This window comes from Tiliqua scincoides, chromosome 4 (genome assembly GCF_035046505.1).
Source record: "Tiliqua scincoides isolate rTilSci1 chromosome 4, rTilSci1.hap2, whole genome shotgun sequence".
Taxonomy (NCBI): domain Eukaryota; kingdom Metazoa; phylum Chordata; class Lepidosauria; order Squamata; family Scincidae; genus Tiliqua; species Tiliqua scincoides.
The window spans coordinates 17,311,959-17,326,862 of NC_089824.1; the positions used below are offsets into that span (position 1 = coordinate 17,311,959).

The 14,904-nt window shown below is 42.4% G+C and overlaps 1 protein-coding gene across 1 annotated transcript in view; it reads left to right on the forward strand.

Moving 5' to 3' along the window:
• Window positions 1-12,097, forward strand: part of EIF3H (eukaryotic translation initiation factor 3 subunit H) — a 66,478-nt gene extending 54,381 nt beyond the window's left edge. The window contains exons 5-8 of the mRNA XM_066624872.1: window positions 634-783; window positions 4,636-4,756; window positions 7,956-8,088; window positions 11,826-12,097. Coding sequence (XP_066480969.1) covers window positions 634-783; window positions 4,636-4,756; window positions 7,956-8,088; window positions 11,826-11,923 — 502 coding nt within the window. The 3' untranslated portion in view covers window positions 11,924-12,097. The remainder of the gene's footprint in view (window positions 1-633; window positions 784-4,635; window positions 4,757-7,955; window positions 8,089-11,825) is intronic.
• The last annotated feature ends 2,807 nt before the right edge of the window (window positions 12,098-14,904 follow it).

A 14,904-nucleotide genomic window follows, 5' to 3' on the forward strand; every position in this document is an offset into this window, starting at 1 on the left:
TATTCTAGGGCATCCATTCAGTTCATACAGGGCACTAGCAACATCTGCAGAGCCCCTGTCTTGCTCCATGTGAACAGAAAATAAATCTGAAGTAACTTAATCTAGAACACTCTAGGAAAGTTTGCCCATTATTGATCTTCAGATTGAAGGTCCCCATTGCACTTATGAGGTACCCTAGGGTTTTCCAAACAGTCTGAAATCCATTGTTTTCTTAAGATATTTAGAGACCAGACCTTTTATGGTCATCTGCTCCCCACTTTTCAAGCTCCTAGAATGGGTGGGCAAACTTTCAACTTTAGGGATCCTGGACCTTTCACAATTGTGTAGGAAAGAGAATTTCAGCATGTGCAGTTTGTCATCTGTGAGATGACAAAGCTGCACCTGCTGACATTCCCTCTTCTGTACAATTGTTAAAGGTCCAGGATCCCTAAAGTTGAAAGTTTGCCCACCCCAGTCCTAGAATAAAAAAGGGTTTCCAAACTTTTTCCCAAGTTTTCTATAAAAAATTTGACTGTTCTCAGAGTGAAGCAAGCTAGACTTTCCAGAGTCAACTGCTGAGAATTTTTGCTAGCCTCAGTTGAAACTTTCAGAGAAAAAAATATGCCAGTTGGTGATAAGGACTTCTTTCTGCAGATTGAAAAAAGCAAACATCGCCTTTGAAAACATGTTTGAAGAAGTCCCCATCATAATCAAGAATTCCTACCTAATCAATGTTCTTCTTTGGGAGCTGGAGAAGAAGTCAGCAGTAGCAGATAGGCACGAGTTGCTCAGTCTTGCAAGCAAGTAAGTGCTTATTTGAAATAAAAATGCAGCATCCTACTGTCACTCTTTCTCATGCTTCATTTTGAGTTTTTGTTCAGCTTGAAGATAAATGTTCCCTATTCACTTGACCTCGAAGATTGGAAAGAAGTTGATCTGGTTAATCTGCATAATGATTAGCATACATTTGGTACAGTATTTAGAATCTCCTAGTGCAGTGTTTCTCAAACTGTGGGTCGGGACCCATTAAGTGGGTAGCGAGCCAATTTCAGGTAGGCTTCCGTTCTTTTCAATATTTTATTTTTAATATATTAGACTTGATCCTACCATGGTATGTGACTGCATTTGGGAAAATGTTACAGACTTGTACTTTTAACAAGCTACTCTGGATATTCAGTGGTAGTCAATGGAACTTACCCCTGGGTAAGATTGCAGCCTAAGGGCGCAATCCTATAATGGATTTTGGACGACGCAAGTCCCTTGCGCTGGCCTGGGAGTGTCACAAACATGCCATAAAGCACGTTTGCGTCTCCTCGAGAGGAAGCTGGGTCGGCACTCCGGGAAACACCGGCCTGAGGAGACTGACATAAGCCTCTGCACTGGCTTCCCCTCAGATGCGTGTGTCAGGCCGGCTGGGCCGAAGCAAGCAGAAAAGGTAGGCAGAGAGGAGGCGGGAGGGAGGTGTTCCTGGATGGGGGAGTGCAGGCGGTGTGAGAACCACTGTCCTAGTGCATAATGGTAGTAACCTTGGTTTAAATTTGGGGGAACTGAAACAAAATTACCCATCACTGCCCCTCTGCTGGAAGCCTTCTGTCTCCAAGTAAGTTTCTACGCGTGCATTTCTGCCTTCTTCAACAGCTTTTTTTCTTAGATCATCATTAATTAAATTTCCGCCCTGCCCTCTTCTGCATCAACTCAGAGTGGTTAAAATACTTCACGTAGCCCTGGCAGCTTCAGGAATTGTTCTGCATTTTCCAAATTTCGCTAATTGAGCTAGTTGGCATCCTTCAGTCTCGGAAGACCATGGTGTCACGCTCTGAATGGTGGTTCTGGAACAGAGTGTCCTCTCCAGTGCGCAAAGCCTGGGTAAAGTAGATATGGAGGATAGACTGTTACCCATGCAGCAAATCCCCCCTCTCCACGTCGCTGAAATGGTCCAATGGAAAGGCAGAGGCCAATACGGTTGGTTGCAGCGGCGTCGCAGGAGTTGCCAGAACGTGACTGTGTTCAGCCATGAACTGCCTCAGGGACTTGGGCTCTGGATTTTGCCTCGAGGTTGACTCCTGAAGCCTTTTCCATAACTGGATGTAGCCACAAGGCAGTGGAGGTTTGGGGTCAGAGTTTTCCTTCTCTCAGATGAGCTGCCTTCCCAGGCTGACGAGTCCCATCTACCTGGTGGCTGTTTAGTCGCCTCTTACGACGAGTACAGCCAAACTGAGGGCCTATTCTTATCACCAGCTCCCAGGGGAAATATGAGCTAGTAGCATATATGTATACTACTGATGCATAACCAATATGAAGTTGTTAAAACATGACTGGGGGATGGGAGAAAGAGACCTCATTTATGCTTCTCAGCTCGATTTGAACTCGGGCAATCATGTCAACTAGATCATAGATTTTCTGATATCCCTCTTGTTATGGGAGAACCGCTGCTGTAGTTACTATGTGCTTCTCACTCTGTCTCCATTGACATTTATTAATGCTGCCTTCTCACATTTTATTATTTGCTTCCATTGCTAGGGAGACATTGGAGTATTGCAACTTTTAACAATAATATCCCAATACAAGATTCTGCTCTGGCAAACTGACCCCAGAGAAAATAATCTGAAATGATGCTCCGCAGTCTCATGAATGTTGCCTGCAGCATTGGTGCTTATGAGAATTGTGTATTTTGCGTGGGCATCTGTGCCCTTCACTTCTGTCTGTGCTGAATAGTGGGTGTGCCCAGTAATCACTGACAGTAATCACTAATATTAATTGCAGTAGGAAGGACCCATTGTTAACAAGGACATACTGTCTTTTTACCAAAGACAACAGACTGGTATGGGAAAGAAAAGGAAGGCCATATTAAATGTTTAATGGCATTACAGGGTTGAAGTCGTGGGAAATAAGGGATTTTGCCTTTCAGGCTCATTCCCAAGGAGTTGAACTGTTGCTAGAGAATCAGTCATAAGCTTAAGCTATGTCACAAATTCTCAGGTGGTTGAACAGGAAATTTATTTTTAAACAGAAATATCCGGTGGTAGAAGAGAGTGAGGAGCACTTTTAGCTTACTTAATGTATACCTGGCTATATTTCAGTGCAAAAAGTCTCCAACTCCCAGGGTTACGTGTAGGACTTAGGGCATAATCTACCCAAAGTGAAGTATTTTTAAGTCCCATTTATTTCAGTTGGAGATAGTTGAGTGTACACTTAGCTTTTCCATTGAAATTAATAAAGTGTAAATGTGCTTAACTTTGGCTGGGTCAGGAACCTAATCCTTAAAACAAAAGTTTTTCTTTCTGATTCTTACTGATTCCCCGATATCTTACTCATGTGCTTTTTTTTACCCTTCTGCTGAAAGTCATGAATGTAAAAACAACACTGAATGGCTGACAATTTCTTATTTTAACTGCCACATCAATGTAAAATAGTATCTTGGACTTGCAGCTAAAAATTTTTTTTTAAACTTATAAATTCATTTATTTGCATCACTGCTTTGTGACTAAAATCCTTGTTTTGTCCCACAGTATTTCAGCTTAAAACCAAGCTCTTATATTCTTAGACAGGGCTCTCCAAACCCTGGCACACAGGCTGTATCTGGGGTTTGGAAAAAGCCCTCCCCCCAATGAGTGGCGCTTACTGTTCTACCACCGCACCACCTTTTTTCCCCACTCCGTTGCTGTACAAAGACACTATGGGCTGTCACGTTTGCCCAGACATCCTGCTGCAGAGCCTACTGGGACACTGGGCAGTAGCTGTGACTTCCTAGAGCAGTGGTTCTCACACATTTAGTACCTAGACCCACTTTTTATTTGTCAGAATCTGTTGGGACCCACTGGAAGTGATGTTATCAAGCAGGAAAATTTTTAACAATCCTAGACTGCAATCCTTCCCGCACGTACCCAGGAGTAAGCCCCATTTACTATCATTGTTAAAATAATGTACATAGTATCTTGTTAAAAGTACAGGTCTGTAACATTTCCCCAAATGCAGTCACATAGCATGGTAGTATGAAGTCTAATATATTAAAAATAAAATATTGAAATGAATAGGGACCCACCTGAAATTGGCTTGCAATCCACCTAGTGGGTCCTGACCCACAGTTTGAGAAACACTGGCCTAGAGCATCCCTTTTCCCGGGGGGGGGGTTGAGGGGTAACCCTTTTGGGACTACAAATGTGTCTGAGTTTCCAGGGCCTAATTTAGGCACCTGTTTCCAGAGGGGCCGTGATGCAGCCCTGAGTTAAGGGACCAGGCATTCTTTTACCTTGAGGAGGTCTCTGTGACTGCCCCCTCACTGCAGAATGTAGCGCACACCCCACTGGCACAGCTGCATTGGCGCTGGAAAGTTGGATAGCATTGGGCCCTTAATTCTATAGTATTTGTGATGTGTATAAGCATGCATTTTTAGGGTTTCTGATTAACTCTATCTCTGATGGTGTTAGGTATGGAGGTATGATGTGTAGAATTAACTTGAAAGAGGTGAGGTTGGGAGTTGAGGGAAATCCATCAATAAGATGCTTTGGCAAGCCATACTCAATTGCGGTTCTCTGAAATGACCCCTAACTGCATTTAAACTTGCTATCTGGGGAAGATTAACATTATTCTAGAAGCAAAATACTGCCCAGGTGTCACTGCTGTAAATCTTTATCATACCTCCTCTGTGTTTTTCAGTAATCACCTTGGAAAGAGCCTGCAGCTACTGATGGACAGAGTGGACGAGATGAGCCAGGATATTGTAAAATACAACACCTACCTAAGGAACAGCAGCAAGCAGCAGCAGCAGAAACATCAGGTTGGTTTTTAGGGGCAGGCTGAATCAGCTTTGGGCAAAGATCCTATTATGTGGCTTCTGTAATAGGATGCAGGTTGCAAATTGCAGGATCTTTATATTTCATCTCCTAAAATACAAACCTGTTCAGAAAGCTAATCCCTAGATCCTAGACACTCATTACATGCAAAGCATGGGCTTCGCTTCTGAGCAATGGCTCCTTTGAGCTCTTTTGCTTGCCAGTATAAATCTGCAGGGGCAAATTTACAAGGAAGATTTTTAGAGATGGAAAAACTGATTTGAAGGGGAAAAAACCTAGACCTGCTACCAATCATTTCTTGCTTAACTTATAATTGCTGTGGATGTGGCTCATTGCACCATAGTCAGTCAGTATTTTACTTACATACAGAAGAGTTATGTGTAAGAGCCAGCAATTTTGATAATGCATCCAGTCAGTGCAAAGTATAAGAATAAAATTACCTGACCTTACTTTCTCTTTCCACCCCCACAAATTCCTTTCCACTTTCACACTGTCTATGATACAGAATGTTAATCTCTTGTTTATAAATGTTATATAAATCTGGGTGCATTTGGGTTCTACTATCAGGCAATAAAATATCAGCAGACATTTCCTTGCTCAACAACCAAAGCAACTTAAGACTCTAAAATGTTTGCCATGTGAGTAAGAAAAACTGTTCTTTTAAAAGTGATTGATTTCTGTTGTGATAGTTTTGTACCCCTTCCTCTCCCAGGTAGTTCATAATGAGATTGCTGTTTGTTGCAGAGAGAGGGTTGCTGAGAACAAACATTCTGCCCACTGTCTTGTATTCCTTGTTGTCAGCTGTTAGCCTTTGCATCTGGAGAAGGTTGTAAGCTTCAGAACCTTTTGGCTATTAGAAATTATTTATCTGCAAAGGCTGCTGTATTGGCAACCTTCAGTCTCGAAAGACTATGGTATCGCGCTCTGAAAGGTGGTTCTGGCACAGCGTCTAGTGTGGCTGAAAAGGCCAATCCGGGAGTGACAATCCCTTCCACACCGGGAGCAAGTGCAGTCTGTCCCTGGTCTGTCTCCCTGGCTATGGGCCTTCCTTCTTTGCCTCTTAGCCTCAGACTGTTGGCAAAGTGTCTCTTCAAACTGGGAAAGGCCATGCTGCACAGCCTGCCTCCAAGCGGGCCGCTCAGAGGCCAGGGTTTCCCACTTGTTGAGGTCCATCCCTAAGGCCTTCAGATCCCTCTTGCAGATGTCCTTGTATCGCAGCTGTGGTCTACCTGTAGGGCGCTTTCCTTGCACGAGTTCTCCATAGAGGAGATCCTTTGGGATCCGGCCATCATCCATTCTCACGACATGACCAAGCCAATGCAGGCGTCTCTGTTTCAGCAGTGAATACATGCTAGGGATTCCAGCACGTTCCAGGACTGTGTTGTTTGGAACTTTGTCCTGCCAGGTGATGCCGAGGATGCGTCGGAGGCAGCGCATGTGGAAAGCGCTCAGTTTCCTCTCCTGTTGTGATCGAAGAGTCCATGACTCGCTGCAGTACAGAAGTGTACTCAGGACGCAAGCTCTGTAGACCTGGATCTTGGTATGTTCCGTCAGCTTCTTGTTGGACCAGACTCTCTTTGTGAGTCTGGAAAACGTGGTAGCTGCTTTACCGATGCGCTTGTTTAGCTCGCTATCGAGAGAATGAGTGTCGGAGATCGTTGAGCCAAGGTACACAAAGTCATGGACAACCTCCAGTTCATGCTCAGAGATTGTAATGCAGGGAGATGAGTCCACATCCTGAACCATGACCTGTGTTTTCTTCAGGCTGATTGTCAGTCCAAAATCTTGGCAGGCCTTGCTAAAACGATCCATGAGCTGCTGGAGATCTTTGGCAGAGTGGGTAGTGACAGCTGCATCGTCGGCAAAGAGGAAGTCACGCAGACATTTCAGCTGGACTTTGGATTTTGCTCTCAGTCTGGAGAGGTTGAAGAGCTTTCCGTCTGATCTGGTCCGGAGATAGATGCCTTCTGTTGCAGTTCCAAAGGCATGCTTCAGCAGGACAGTGAAGAAAATCCCAAACAAGGTTGGTGCAAGAACACAGCCCTGCTTCACTCCGCTTCGGATGTCAAAAGGGTCTGATGTGGAGCCATCGAAGACAACAGTGCCCTTCATGTCCTTGTGGAAAGATCTGATGATGCTGAGGAGCCTGGGTGGACATCCAATCTGCAAAGGCACAGCTCAACTTTTGCCTTAAATAACAATCAAAAAAAGTTTTTAGACTTTGATTTTTCACCAAAATGTCTATGCCAGTGTTTCTCAACCTGTGGTGCAGGTACCACCAGTGGTATTTGAGGTGGTGTCTGGTAGAACTTGCAGGATCTTGGAACTTATTGTCTGGCAGTGAGTCCAGGAACACAACACTACAAACAGTGGTTATAGGCTCCAAAGCATGCTTTTCTAAGCTCGAAAAAGCCCTCCAATCCACCGTGAGCGTCTTACTAGCATTTGTTGTGTTGCATCTGGTCTCCCAACTCAGAAGTAACTGGCAATGATGTCATTGCCAGTTACTTCTATACTTCGAATATGTAGACCGTGTGAAGGGGTACAGCGGTGAGAAACACTGGTCTATGCTATGCAAACATTCCTGAGTCCAGGGAGTGCTGGTTCTGCATTTGAGCTTATCCGAATCCAGAATCTTGAAGCAGGATTCTGGAGAGTTTTCAGAGGTACAGTATGCTCCTTTCCTACATTATCACCAAGGCCAGCTGCGCCTTGGAAGTCTATGGAACCTTGTATATAAACTTAGGCTAGGCTTTTTCATTTTTTTTTAAATGAACTTAGGCTTTTTCATATAAACTTCAATATAAACTTAGGGCTTTTCATTTCTTTGAAATCTCCAGCTGTTTTTATTCTTTGGACCACTGAAAATCCAAGGACTACATGTTCATTTTGTTGGTTTGGATAGATCACCCAGTGGAAAGAGAGATTGAAAATGCCTTGTTAGAAAATGTTCAGTATCCCTGCTAAGGGAGATAAAAAACACACACCAAAATACTCACATTGAAATGAAACAGCATTTTTATAAAACGTTTTATATACAAGAAAGCAGAATTGACTTTGAACTTTTTGAAGACTAGATGCAAGTTACGTAAATGCAGACTTCCCTCCAAATGGATTCTAAGGATTCCTTTGGGATCCAATAGCTTGCAATACCGTTTCTATTTTTTTTTTTTTACTTCCCAGTACCAACAGAGACGTCAGCAAGAAAACCTGCAGCGTCAAAGCAGAGGAGAGCCACCTCTCCCTGAAGAGGACATGACCAAATTGTTCAAGCCACCGCAGCCTCCTCCCAGGATGGAATCACTCTTGATTGCAGGTAACTACTGTATTCAGAAAAAAAACCTTCCCTCTTGGTGGCTCTGTGTTTAAAAAAAAAAAGCATGTGTTTTTGGAAGCAAGAAAGGGAAAGCTGGTACTTACAGCCTTAAGTACTCTAGTTCACAAAGGCCTTGTATACGACTCTGTGGTGCTGCTCTTTTTGTTATCTTTCCTTTCATGAATTTCAGCAACTCACGTAAGTATAGATGTAAGATTGAATAATTTCAGTGTTAAGATCAGCTGATGAATTAGATTCAAATGGGAATCTTAACTCTGTGTGTGTTAAGACAAACATCTGTCTATACCAGGGGTGTCCAAACTTTTTGGCAGGAGGGCCGCATCATCTCTCTGACACTGTGTTGGGGGCAAGGAAAAAAATTAATTACATAATCAAATTTGAATAAATTTACATAAATGAATATATTGGAGATGGAACTTATATGAATGAATGAAGGTCTTGCAATAACTCAAGGCCTATAAAAGGCCTTGTACAAAGCAAGGCCAGCCTTTCCTTTGCTGCTGCATCACAGATGTGAAACAGCAAGCAGTGGAGGGAGCCCTCATCCCCCAGCTCACGCAAGAGGTCAAACAGTTGGCTATCACGCTGAGAGCAGTTGCGTCGGGTCAGTGCGGGCTCCAGCAAGTCTCCAGAGGCTCATTGGAAACTGGGGGTTCCCCGCCGGCTGGGTTGAGAGTCCTTGAGGGCCACAAGTGGCCCCAGGGCCGGGGTTTTACACCCCTGGTCTATACCAATACAAACACCTGTGTCGTGTGCATAGCGTATAAATTTACTTATTATGTGATACATATGTTTAGATAGATATCTGTCTGTGTGTATTTATTACATTTATATACTACTTTTCTCCCATCATGGAACCTAGGATGCTATTCATACGGTTCCTAGGTAGTCTTGCATCAAGCCACTTCAGCAATATTCACTTCAGCAATATTCACTTCAGCAATATTGCTGCATCATATGCCTTCATGCCATAACTTGGAAAGTCATAACTGTGTTTCAGCTTAATCTGTAGATCCCATGCTCCTGCTTGATTTTCAGTTCTCATGGCTGAGCTTTTTTGCATTGGGATCCAGAGTTCATGTTCATAGCAGTGCCTTGGGTTTCCTCTCCCCAACCGAATTAGTGAGCTAACCTTGCAGTGGTGTAAATTAAAAGCAGGTACACATTTCAATCCTGATGAGTGGCAAAAGTAGTGCATCTTTTTCTTAAAAAATTTTTGCCAGGCACCAAAAATTAAGATAAGGGACTGGAGAGAGGAGAAATGCACTTTAGAATGGAGACATGGTGATCAGATAGGGATAGAAAAAGAATGGCTGTATGTGAGAATGGTTTACTCCTCCTTACATATTTGGGAGGCGAGGGACGACCTTTTGCTATTAATTGCATCAGTGGCTTGAAAGATAACCAAATGTTTTGGTGAGTTCAAGTTTGTAACCTACAATCCATTGAGGTTCAAGAGCACCTGCTACAGGACTGGTTTTGAAAGGAAATTTTGAAATGAAATGAAATTTGTACTGAAAATGTTGCTACTCAAATAATCTGTACAAACGGGGCACACGGTAACAATTTTACAGAACAATTGTTCATTTTTTTTTCATTTTGGTTTCCTGTAAATGGGTATGGTTTGCAATCTGGTAATGAATTCTCCCAGCAGTACAATGCCTGTTAAAAAGCCCCCAGAGAAGTGCTCTCACTTCTTTCATTGATGTTTCATTTTCTGCCTGCATTCTGGCATGCGATAGTTTGGCCATCTTCTTAAGTTAGGGGAAGCAACAGCCGATTCTGCTCCAACAGCCTTCAGCCAAAATGTTTTTCTTTTCAGCAGCGTCAGGAAAATAACTGAAAGCATTCACTATTTTAATTCACGCAGAATCAGGTTTGGGAATCAAAGCTAAAACTTGGCTGGTTTTGTCTCCAAGGCATTGAAAAAACTTTTTTAAGTAGAGCATTAAATTGAAAGTGTCTTGGTCTGCTAAGCAGTTTTAATTTTGATAATCTAGCATTGTCTTTTTGCTATTCCTGACTAGCAAAGGCAATAAATTGTAGTAGCAGTGTGTGTATAGAAGCAGGGAGACTTTTTCATTCATGTAGTGCTTCAGACAAAGCCTTCACAGCCTGTTGATTTGAGAAATTGCTAATACTGTAAGGCGAGGAGCTAATGAAAACGTGACCCACAAAGTATCAGCTGGATCAGACTAGAGTAAGAGGGCCTGAATGTGTCTCTTCATGGTGTTCCACAAATTCCTAAAGTATATTTTGTACCCTGCACAGTCCTGACAGAATGGTTTTGTATTGGTATCATTTTTTACCTCTCTTCCTCCCAGGGTTTTATCTCACACATTAAAAAAAATCTTACTAGCAAATATTTTCTTTTCATTTTGAGTAATTTAAAAAACAAACATGGGCCATTTAGGCCAACTAAACCATTGCAGTACACCTGCCCGCCACCGTTATTCTAACATTCCCTAACTCTCAGCTACCTACTCTAAAGAAGAGGGAAACAAAGAAATATGCAAGAAGAGGAACTCTTTAAACCACGACTCCTTTGAGACCAAGTGCGGTCATGCTGATGTAATCAATGGATTTAGAAGTAAAACCATGCTTAAAAATTAAAAATCGCAACAAAGTGTTTGCAAAAAAAGTGTGTTGCTGTTAACTCCTGCAACTGCAAAATGATCTGAGTCATTTTAATACTTCTAGCATTCCTCTGATTTATGTGCTTATTTTACCGCTTATTACAGTGGTTCCCAAACATTCCAGGGCCGTGACCCACCTCTTCGGTGGATTGTAACACTGCTAGCTAAAATGACTTACCAAAGAGCCTCCAAAGCCCTCTTCTGGGCCAGCAACCTACTCTGTGGACCTCAGAATGACCTGCAGAAGCCTCTAAAAGCTACTTCTGGTCTTTAAAGGCCAATAGAGTATATTGATGGCCCAGTACAACTCAGAAGAGGGCTCTGGAGGTTCCCCAGAATGCTATTAGCATCCTCGAAGAATGGCTTCAATTTGGAGATGATCAATCACAAGGGTAAGCAGGAGAGCCCAGAATGTGACCCACTGCATATGCCCTCGCAACCCACTGGGAAGCCCTGGCTTATTATCAAATGAGTTGAATTGAAATTCTCAACTCAACTCAATTCTCAACTCAAATTTCCTTGTCCTAAGCCTAGTCATGCTAGCCAGTTGTAGCTGTCATGTAACTCCTTAATGATCTGTTAGATTTGATGGGGCACAGGATAGTTGAGGGTTAGAGAATCCAGTCCTTTCTTCAATCCCACGTCCCTGCTTTCCCCCCTTTTTATCGTTGCTTCTGGAAGAGCAGAGAGCTAGGCCAGGCCTGCCTTTGTTCCCTGTCCTCCCCATCTTTCTCCAAAGTCCAAACTAAGTCCAGTTTCCAAGCTCAGAGAAGGAGGTAAGGAACATTCTTCCTTTTCAGTCCCGGAGTGGATGGATGGAGAAAAAACCTTGCCCCCATGGTTATTTCACTGATTAGACACCATGAAGCAAATATCGCCCTCCTCAAATATATTTTGCAAGCTGCTGATGTATAAAGTAAGATTGAGTGGGAGCCAACCCCTATCTGTATAGCGCTGCCCTGAGATGTCATGTAAGGAGTTGAAATGGCTTTTAGATAGCATGTTTTGAATGGAAACCTCATTCTCAAGACCAAGAAATTTAGAACTTTTGTTGTCTCCCTCCCCCTTTTTTGTTTACAGGTCAAATTAACAATTACAGCCAGAACATCAAGGAGTTCACTGCACAGAACCTGGGCAAACTCTTTATGGCTCAGGCACTTCAAGAGCACAACAACTAGAGAAGCAAAAGAAGTTCGTGAAATACCCTGTTCAACTTGGAGGTGCCCTGGATTTTTGCTAAATAAATTTTTTCCATTGCTCATAACAAAATGAACCATAAACTAAACTCTCATGTGATTTGAGTAAAATAATCCCTTTTCGAAAGGGGAAAAAATAAAGACCAGTTAAACTTTTTAGCATGTGCTTATTGACTGTTGGACTCCTGTCTCCAAGATTTTATATGCCATGACCTTTAACTGGCATGCTTGTGTTTGATCTCGCAGATTGCTCTGTATGAAGATTTTAAAACTGGGAATCCCAAAAAGAAAAACATCTCCAGGATGCAAGGAAACAATGACATTACAGAGCAAATGTCAATGTTGGGGGAATTTGGTGTCGCTTCTGAATTTAATTTTCTTCTTTGCATTAAATATTTTTTTATTTTGTTAAAATATTTGTAATCTGCAACTTGGTTAAAAGTCTCTGTTGTGGCTAATAAGCCACACTTATAAAAGTATACCAAATATGAAAGTATACCAAATCATTAAAATCCCCACAAATACTGATTTAGCAGCAGCTTTGATCAGAGCAACAGATGCAAGAAAAGGTGCTAATGAGAGTAACCCAGCACCCTTCTGGAAGAGGTTCACCTTCCTTTGCATAGGAAAGTCCATAAGAAAGGAGCAAGGCAAAGAATTGTAGGAGAAGAGTTCCTCAGCTTAAGTAAGAAAGCAGCTAGAAATGGCTGAGCCTCCACCTCTTTGTCAGATCCAAGGTATAATGCGTTGGATTCAAATTTTCCTACAGATAGTGGCAGAGGCTCACACCTCCAGCTGTCTTCTAGTTGTTGCCTTGCATGTGTTTTTGAAAACTTGCTATCATAAGCAACTTTTAACGTTTGGGAGTACTCAAACATCTTCCCTTACACTCATTAAGGCAATAACCAAATTCTAGAAGATGCATTCAGGACTTTTGTCTCCCCAAAGGCAGCTTGTGGGGGGGATGTTTACTGGGGAAAGGGGTAGATGGGTAGAGAATTTGAAAACTTGCTATCATAAGCAACTTTTAACGTTTGGGAGTACTCAAACATCTTCCCTCACACTCATTAAGGCAATTCTTTTTGTAATTCTGAGCTGAGTAAAAGCTCAGAATTGAAGTCTCTTAGTGTAAGACAAGACTGCCTGTCTCTAAAATTATGTGATTTGTAAATGAATTCATAATCAGATTATTTTGGAGAGGTTCAGACATATTTTATGCTGGGGGACTTAGAGGCTGTATTTACTCTTAGGTCCAAATGTCAAAGGGGGATCAAATTTTCCTGAAGAGGATAGATAGACAGGATGGGGCACACAACTGTTCAAGAGAGAAGAAGTTGTGTGACTATAGCACTCTGGTCCGATTGGGAACTTACTTTCCATCCTCCTCAGCATTAACTTTAGAGATTGTTCACATTATGGAAATGCATATGCAAATTGTTTGCAAACCTCCGGCACTTGGCACTGTGTCAAAGCCAGGCCATGGTATTTCAAAGTTCAGAATATTCTTGCGTGAATTGTTTCTATAGCATGCTTATCTGAGCTCTTGAATCTGATGGAATATCCTGTTACGGTGCACAATACTCCACTCTTCTGAATGCCACGTTCTACAGAAATTATGTCCAGAAACCTTGAGCTAAACTGCTATATCTTTGGCAAGGAATCAAAGCATTTATGTGAAAGAAAGAAAGGCATAGATGAGAGGACTAAAAAACGAACTCCTACTAAGAGGGGTGAGTGTGGTCTTCTGTGTTGCATAAAACAGTACAGAAGGTTGCTATACCTGTTAAGCCTTAGCTCGATTGCTTGTCTCTCTTTTTCTAGTCAACCCTAATCTTGAGATTTGTATTGGAGGGGTTTTCAACTACAGATCAATTTCACTCCTGAGACTTGCCTTCAGGAAACCTGCAAAAGCATGTGCTTTGGGAAACTGATGTGAAATTGGCAGGCATCCCATCATTCACAATATAACTGTGGGTCTTGCAGTCCATATCAATGCATAGTAACATCTGAAGCCGCCTTTAGTGTGAAGTGATAAGGGAACTGAGGGTAAACAAGCACAGGTAATCTGCAGGGAACCTGATAATTTCAGGCTGGTGGCTGCCAAAGTTAGCCAGTAGTAATGCTATAAAAACTATAGCACTGAGTTGCATCATTGGTGGTGATGGGTCCAAGATCTGGAAGAAATCAATTAGTGAATAGTGGATCTGTGTACCCTGAAGCCTGAACTATTGTTGTATGTCTACTAGGTAAGTGTTCAAATTCACAACGATATCCATTCATGCCAGTGTTGGCTGGCTAAGTACAAATTTTGCTCCTACTTTCATACAGCTGGGCGATTGACGAGACCCTAAGCAGCGGTTGGAGGAGCTCTGTGGCATCTACTTTCTGATGACAGAAGCTATCTCCACTTTAGACTTAGATCGTTGAAATAATTAAACGTCAAGCTACTTCTAGACTTCTCATTCTTTGTCAACCACAGTGAATTGACTTTCAGTTTGGCAACTCAGATGACCAGTCGGAAAGCTTTGGTTTAAACCAGGGTGAGGACAAATTTATCAGCACTGACTAAGCCATTTCTACCCAATGATGCATATACATGACAGGGATCAAATATGGACTGAGCAGAAATGGGTTGGACATGGTCTCATAAAGGGTGTGTGTGTGTAACTCTGCTTCTGAATTCAGAAGTAGCTGAGATAAAACAGGATGACCCATAGGCAACTGGAAGGTTCTGGAGTGTTTCATTTACTTTACTAACAGCTTTCCAAAATTAGGTGAAATCCCCTCCCCCCCCCAAGTGAAATTACTGTGCATGTTCACCTTGGGGGAGAAGAGTCTACTGTGGGGATGGTGTCAGTGTGCACATTGTGATGGGGGGGTTAGAGTGGCGACTTTCCATAGATGCTGAAGCAGTATCTACTGGAGTTTGCTACTTTCTCATTTACAGTGGTAGTATTTTGCTG